At 53.4% G+C, this 7749-nt stretch overlaps 3 protein-coding genes across 3 annotated transcripts; all 3 read right to left on the bottom strand.

Moving 5' to 3' along the window:
• Positions 1–47: 47 nt before the first annotated feature.
• VDAG_05134 (inorganic pyrophosphatase) lies at positions 48–1006 on the bottom strand (the record flags this gene model as incomplete). Its single annotated transcript, XM_009654870.1, has 4 exons — positions 48–235; positions 286–413; positions 466–809; positions 875–1006. Coding segments are annotated over 4 exons (792 nt in total), but the record flags the coding sequence as incomplete, so codon positions are not given.
• Positions 1007–2112: 1106 nt separating this feature from the next.
• On the bottom strand, positions 2113–3731 carry VDAG_05133 (C6 zinc finger domain-containing protein; the record flags this gene model as incomplete). The annotated part of the gene is made up of 5 exons (XM_009654869.1): positions 3470–3731; positions 2570–3405; positions 2447–2477; positions 2197–2239; positions 2113–2126 (listed from the first exon to the last, which is right to left on the bottom strand). The coding sequence occupies exons 1-5, from the start codon at positions 3674–3676 to the stop codon at positions 2113–2115; spliced, it is 1131 nt and encodes a 376-aa protein (XP_009653164.1). The 5' UTR covers positions 3677–3731.
• A 551-nt stretch (positions 3732–4282) lies between these two features.
• On the bottom strand, positions 4283–5481 carry VDAG_05132 (isoflavone reductase family protein; the record flags this gene model as incomplete). The annotated part of the gene is made up of 4 exons (XM_009654868.1): positions 4283–4588; positions 4661–4987; positions 5061–5330; positions 5392–5481. The coding sequence occupies 4 exons, from the start codon at positions 5479–5481 to the stop codon at positions 4283–4285; spliced, it is 993 nt and encodes a 330-aa protein (XP_009653163.1).
• Positions 5482–7749: the final 2268 nt, after the last annotated feature.

Below are 7749 nucleotides of genomic sequence, written 5' to 3'. Positions count from 1 at the left end.
TTAATATCGGGCCGGCTCTTCGGTTGTAGTGATCTTTTCGATTCGACGCCGCCCGAGAAGAGGTCCCCCCAGTACTCGTGGCCCTTTTGGACGACGGCTGTCGCAAAGGTGGCGTTCTGGTACGTCTCGCCGATGATGGGGATAACGTCGCCGCCGCGGGCGACTTTGTAGTAGGTGAACCAGTCGCGGAAGACCTGGATGGTGCCTGGGCGGTATTTCTCGACGTCGAGGTAGTCTGCGGCGCGTTAGACCGACTGCCAGAACGGGGCTGGCTTGGTGACTTACTGTCAACGAGGGGCGCAATGGGGTCATTGACGTCGATGGCGAGCATCTTCCAGTCCGTCTCGCCCCCGTCGTTGGGCGCAAGACCACCGAGGAGCTTCACCTGCTTGACTTGTCCGACATAACCGATACTGCCTCGTCAGTACACTACCGTAGCATTGGTGAAGGAGCGATAGGACGTACTCGAGGCCAATGTCAAATAGATCAATGGGGTCATTATCACCCTTCTCGCCCGTGAATTCATGCTGGAAATTCGGCGACTCCCACGTCTGGGGGATGGATCCATACAGAAATGGATACGTCTTGTGCGGCCACACACTCTCAACGAAGCGCGGCGCGCCGTTGCGCTCGTCGTGGAAGATGGGGTTCAGGGGTTCCTGGCGGCGAATCTCAATCTTGGCGTCTTCCCAGCGCGGAATCTCGACGACAAAGTTGACAACCTGCTTATTGTCCTCGTCCGGGTACAAGGGGACGTCGTGCCAGAAGGAGATGGGATGGCCGTCTTTCTCGAGCCATACGCGCCAATCCTGATGAAACGTCAGTATCGTTCTATCGCAGACGAGGAGAAGAACAGCAAGAGGAGAGAACGCACAAGTGTGTTGCGTCCACCGACCGTCCGCAGAGAGAGGGCATCGTAGTCAAACGTGCCATTGTCGCGACGCTGAATCGTACCGGCAACAGCAAGGGCCGGCAGCAAGGCCTGGGCGAGGAACCTGGAGACCATTTTGTCTGCGATTGGTCCTGTCTTCGAACGCGAGGCCGTCAAGACACCCTGAAAAGAAGCGAATCGACACAGGACCATCAGCCTTATAGCCACCGCAACATCCCAAGCCAAGATCCCACCCCCGGCGTCATCCCGCACCTCGTGCCTGTGGCGATCACCTCTCAACGACGCCATGGCACGCTGGAGATGAGCGCTGACCCAAACCTCCGCCCACCATCCATGGTACCTGCAGGCGTCGATCAATCAATCGCGGCCGTGGTTGAATGGCAAGCCCATGACGCAGCACGTGTGTGCTGTCAACCGTCGAACATCGGTCGGCCGTTCGTCGAGGGGCCCGGAGCGCCAAGGCACTAAGGCCACTGAGCTTGCTGGGGAATCGGAGCACCGGCGCGTCCAATCGACGCCCCTTTGTCGTGCACGTGGGCGTCGCTCATGGAAGCTGTTGATGCGATGCAACGCTGCTGCGTGACACTCGCTGAGGAGTGTGCCTCGAGCCAGCTGAGTAGACGAGCGACCCGCCAGCGAGTTTCCCAAGCATATAAAAGGCAGACTCCGACCTTCGGTAGAAGTAGGAGAACGGGTCGCGTCAGGTTCTGCGGCTGTACGATGCACTTGCGATGACTGTGTGACTCTCGATAAGATGCCACGCTATCTAGTGTAAAGTGGAGATAATTGCAGCAAGTTGGTATTTCGGTGCCATTTCACTGAGCGAATGGAATCAGGCACCATGGTGACTCTTGACTAGAGAACGGGTGTGGTTAATAAATGCAAGGGCAAAGCTTCAAACCTCCTGTACTCTTAAGCCAATCAATTCGATTGCTTATACTTCAAGCCTGTTGCGGCAGCTTGTCTCTGCTTACCTTACCTTACGTACATATCTGAAATCGCATCTTAGGTACTGAAAGATAACCTAACGAAGGCGAACTACAAGACAAAGTGCATATCAAGAAGTGTTTGAGAGCGAGGGTTAAACTTCAGCCATAATGTATTACCTTGCCGTGGTTAGTGATAACCCTCGCAGCGTTTTCAGCGCCTGCCGAGTTGGAGCACCTTTGGTAGCATCCCTCACAAATCTCCCCGCCTTTCGCATGCATTTCTCTATACGATCATGAATTTTTGCCTATTGAGAGTCAGGTTTTGTAAAAATTGGTCAATGTCTTACCACTATCATTGCAAGCTTGTGTACCTACCTGAGTCTTCTTCGCATGTCTTCGGCTTGTCTACCTCTAACACCTGGAGAACAACCTTCATGCAGATCGTCAATGACCAGGAGGGAATAAGATGAGCCGAGGTTCAATCAGCATAACCCGGCTCTCGTTGGGATCCGCGGAAACGACTTGTAGGACACTTTACCTGAGCTGAGGCCTATCTTTTGCAGCGCTTTCTGCCCCGGAAGCTGGATCATCTCCAAGCTTCACCAAGAGTTCTGCCCGTACTGACCCACTGTTTCATTTCATCAGGGCCCATCAACCTAGAGCTCATTTAGTAGGTATTACATAGCATTCTTGACGCCAGTAGTCCTGCAAGAGCAGCAACGGGAGAGTCGGTTTGATGCGGACTTACCACGCAAGTAAAAGCTTGATCAGGTCGTCTGTGTCGGTAGCTTTGATTGACCTGGGAAGCCTCTGAATGGAGAGATTTTGCACAATGTACTGCTTCTTCTCTCGCCACGCCGTCATGAACGCGTGAGACGAATCGGCTTCCCAAAGATGTTTGGACGCAGTCCACCGGTGTACAGCCGCGAAACGTCCGGGCAGCGGTGTGCCCCCTATTCCCACCGTCTTGAGCATGGCCACGAGACCTATAAACCCATACCCGAGCCAGATAGTTCGTCGCACACACTCAGCGAAGATCCACCTCTCCCAAGACTGCGGTGGCCTGCTCCGTAATACAATCTCTTCAAGCAGCCATAACTCGGCAAGGTTATCGCGGTACGTCTCAAGATCTTCTAGCCACGTCTCCAGAGTCCCCATATCACGCTCTGCTTGCTCTTGCAGGCCTATGTCACCATCGAATACGCGGATTTGCTGGTAAATGAGAAGCGCCTGGGTGCGAGCCAGCTTGTCGAGGGGTGTCGGGTCTGCTGTCTCCAAGCTCGGGGCCTGTGTAGCTTCTTTTTCGTTCCCCTGGCTGTGACGCGGCAGGCGCGTTAGCTCATCAGCGGCCTCGCAGAGCACGCGGATGGCCCAACTTCGGTTGGCGTCAGTACAGTCGGCGTACGTTGTAACGGCTGAGTAGACGGTGAGTATTGCATGCGGGGTGTGGGCGCGATATAGATGGCGATGGAGGAAGGGCGTTTCGCGCCGACGAACGAAAAGGGCAGGAAACTCCTTGAAACTGGCGATGACAGAGCCGACTCGGGAACTTGGCTCGTGAATGCTCCATGGATTGAGTTGTGACTGGAAATGTGAGCCAAAAGCCGTGATGAAGGAAATTCGGTTCAGAAAATGACTGAGAACATACGCAGGCGTCAGATAGAGCCTTTTTCTCGTGAATGAAGTGTTGTAGATTTTCATCTAGCGGTAAAGGTACCCCCGGCTGAGCTGTCTCTGTTCTAGGAAACTCCTGAGTTTGCCGCAGGTGCATACTGGACCCCACGTCATCAACAGACGTTTGGTCGGTAAGGTTGCGAGGGTCGAGATCGGAGTACGAATGGGGTTTACTCGACATTTTGAAGTCGCGGGGTAACCTGTCGCGAACTGCTGAGTTCGAGCGACACGGCCGTGATGAAAGATGTACAGGTGCGCCCGTGGACACTTGTGCGCAGCATTCAACGGCTCCATACTTGAAGTTATGAAGTCCGCTGCCACACACCCACGCTATGAGCTCTGTATTCTTTTATCCGTGTCCTGCAGCCAGGATACCCGTACAGTACATGTACCCTCACCGTTGGTACCCACACTGCCACCATGCCAATAGCGTTACACATGAGCGGGGTAGACTGCCTGTTGAGGCATGAAGTTCGGACTGACGAGCCAAACAAGTGGTGTAAAAGACGGCGAAACTATGGGATTGGACAGACAATGCCGGAGCCGCCACGGTTAAGTTTCGATGCACAGGTTCAAGCGTCACAAGAGTGGAAACAGTGCGTGTTGATTGCATATTGTACGTGGCTTAGTATCGTAAACCCTGTGATGCAATGTAATTTGTGGTCCAAAAAACCAGCGTAGAAACATGTCTCCTTCTTGATGAGCCGTCGACTGTCCACGCAGCATTCCATACAAGAGTAGTAACATCATGCGTGGCCTACACACTGTGCAATTTTCGACCCTCCTATCAGGGCGTGGCGGCCTCGCGCTTGAAGACGAACGAGCTCGTTGCACCGATCAAGTCTCCGTATTCTTCGTACATGGGCTCCAACCCGTGCTCCAGCGTATGACGGACAAATTCCTCAAAAGAAATACCCTGCAAGTCAGGATACAAATCCTTCCCAATCAGGTAGCCAAGATAACGAGCATACTCGGGGGTATTTTCGCCCATGATGTCGTAGGACTTTTGATAGGTGTACTGGAAGTAGTCCATCATCTTCATCTGGTCACCCTTGGTTGTGGCTATGCCCTCTTCGATCTCCTCGGCGGTGCGCTGCGTTCAAGTCATGTCAGATTACACACGTGAAGATGCCCTACCATGAGTCTCCGAGTGTCATACACTTACGTATTTCTTTTCAGTAGTCTCACCACTGAGCTTCGATACAGTGTCCCAGAGCTCGTTCTGCGTGCGAAGATCGGTGTACGCGAAAACCTTGTGGTTCAAGGTCCGAGGATCCGTGATGATGCGTCCGACATATGCACCGATATCCCTAGAATCAGTTCTGGCGGAAGGAACGTTGCCATCGCCGCCGATCGCAGTGTTGTAAAGGAAAAGATTGCGGTCCAGTCGACCCGATGGGAGGCGCGGGAGGCTGATCTGATACCACCAGCCGACATCGATGACAGTATAGGGCAGGTGTACGCGCTGGATATGATCGAGGAAGGCTTCCTTCTGTACGGATGCACCAGGAGTTAGCCTGGAATGCGGAACAATGGATGTAGTCGCGACGACCATGGCCACTTACGTTGTCACGTAATGTTTGGACGCCGCGAGGCATCACCGTAGCATAAAAGCATGGGACGTAGCGCTTTACTCCTGCCTTCTTAGCTGCATCGATCAGAGGCACCTCGTTGAGGATGCAGCACACGATGAGGACATCAAGGCCCTGGAGCTGTGTTACGGTGGCGTCCTCAGGACCGTCGATATCGAACGATGCGATTTTCACGCCTCGCTTCTCGAGGTCTAGGACTTTCTTCTTCTCCAACGAAGAGGGCCGTACAAGGGCCGTGATATTCTGCACCCAGCGGTCGTTTAAGTGATGGTCTAATACGAGCGAACACGGTAGACAAACTTACGAAATTGTGGCTTGCGGATAGCAAACCAGTCACGATGGAGCTGCCATTCTGGCCCGTCGCTCCCAGAATTGCAACCTTCGTAGAAGCCATTGTACTATTCGCGATGAGTGGAGTAGTGGATGACATACGTCGTGTGGTGTCTATGTTGGCGATGTGGACGGCAAGGGGCGGAAAGGTAGTATGGCCTGTTAACTCAAATCGCTAGCCATTTTTTATACTTCCAGCACAAGATCATTCGGCTTAATGTCCTACTACTATTGGCGATGGAAACTTCTTCGCAAACTCCAACCTGCGTCTACCTAGGCACGTCGGACTCATTTTCCTCCGGCTGGACCTGAGATGATAGCCGCTGGGTGCGGAGTTCGTTCAGTCAAACAATGCGGAGCGGGGGCGTACGAAGGGGCCGGCGCATGGAACGTACGTACATAGTTGACGCTAGGGAGGTATTTTGGCCGATCGTGCATTTTCACGGCCCGAAATGCGGATCGGTATACATGGGCTTTCTGCCGTTGACCCGCTCGTGCTGATCTCACAAACTCCACAGGAAGAGGTTCGGGTTCGGGCAAACACATGTTGTATGGAGATAGTTACTACGGTTAGCAGCATGTCATAATGAAATGAGATACGTCTGTGGCATATATTTAACAGCTGTATTCGTTAAACGAATAGCCACTTGTTGCCGATCAGGCAAGGTTCTGTTCTGTGACCCAGGAGTACTTTCATCCCAAATGTGGAGTCCTCATTTGATGCATTTGTTCTGTCGTTATCGCCCCGGTAAGACTCCTTACCGATGCTGGATCTGACCAATTACCTTCGTTTGGACTTCTGGAAGTCTCCTTTTGTACCTTAACAACAATCAATCCACTTTGTTCAATTCCGTGGTGACAGTTATGAGCCCGGGCGACGATACAGCTCCTTGACCTTCGATATCTACAGCAGGGCGCCTACGGCCAATACGCCTGCTGCGAAGCTGTCTACAGCTGAATCGCCGCTGCACTTCAACAGTCAATTGACGCGACGTTTCGCCATTGACGACCACTGGCCAAGGGCCGTTACCGACATCCTCCAGGAGAGCGATCATCTCTCCACGACACATCGAAGCAGGAGAAATCAGCTCCTCAAGACCAATTGAACCTCCGAGACGTGTGGCCTAGGGCTTGAGTACACGCGGGGTCAATTGATGATATTCAACATACACGCGATCAGTCGCGACCATCGAACGACCTCCCCGACGGTCTCCGACAACGCCCAGGGATCCTCAAGATGGACTCTGGTAAGCACAGAGTGACACTTACAAGGAGGGAGGAATGGAGGACATGGCTCAACTCCGTCAGAGCCGTGGCGACCTCCTACGAGGCCTGGGATCTAGTCGACCCAGACAAAGAGGCTGACAGGCGGCCCAAGAGGGCCAAGAAGCCAACAGCACCGTCATTCGAAGATGAGACGCGAGATCTCAGCACACTGCTGACGTTGTACAAGATCCATTTGGACATCTACAACAGGGAGTCAGCGGGCCTCCAGGAGGTCCAGAAATACATCCTCAACACAGTCGACAGGAGCCTTTCGGCCGTCTTCATGAACGAGGAAAGCAGCCAGGAGTGGCTCAAGGCGTTGAAGGACCACTTCGCCCCTTCCGACATGGGACAGAAACAATACATTCGCCAGCGCTGGGAGGAGCATATGGCGATGATCAAGAAGATGGACCATGAGAAGTGGGTTGACGACTTCATCCTACTCTGTATCGAAGTTGAGAAGCACGGGATTCCTCAGCTTAAAGAAGCCGCAGATCAAAATGTTCAATTCCTTCGGGCAATTCTTTCCGTGTCTCCAGGGTGGGCCGAAGCAGAGTGCGCCCACCAAGTTCGCCGGGAGCTGGATGATCGTGATGGAGGGAAGGTACTGGCGTTGAGGTACAAGAGCTACCTTAGAGACTACCAACCGCATCGCCTCACCACCAAGCCATCTCAGACGTCCTTCTACAGCGACTCGGTGACCTTCATGGGCAAGGACCGGAATGGTCAAAGTGATCGGACGAGTGCCCAGGATTCCCATCGTGACTCTCCTCAACAGCCAAACAGCTCGCCTTCTCGCAGACCATTCTGCGACTGTGTACAGCAGAAGAGGGCACCCAAGGCGTGTCAGCCCATCTGTCTGTGCCCAAATATCGCGGAACACCGGAGGAAGAAGAGCTATCAATCCGATCAGAGCCTGCTGGACTACATTGACGAAGCGAAGAAAAGGATGAAGCCAAGCACATTGCAATTCTGGAACGAGAAAATCAAGGAGGACAAAAAGAAGCGGCAGGAGGCAAGAGGCACCCGTGGTGTCGCCGTCTCTGCTTTTAACAAACTTCCTCGG

Source organism: Verticillium dahliae, genomic scaffold (genome assembly GCF_000150675.1).
Source record: "Verticillium dahliae VdLs.17 supercont1.9 genomic scaffold, whole genome shotgun sequence".
Taxonomy (NCBI): domain Eukaryota; kingdom Fungi; phylum Ascomycota; class Sordariomycetes; order Glomerellales; family Plectosphaerellaceae; genus Verticillium; species Verticillium dahliae.
The sequence above is the reverse complement of the archived record's forward strand: the minus strand, read 5'-3'. Positions and strand labels throughout refer to the sequence as shown.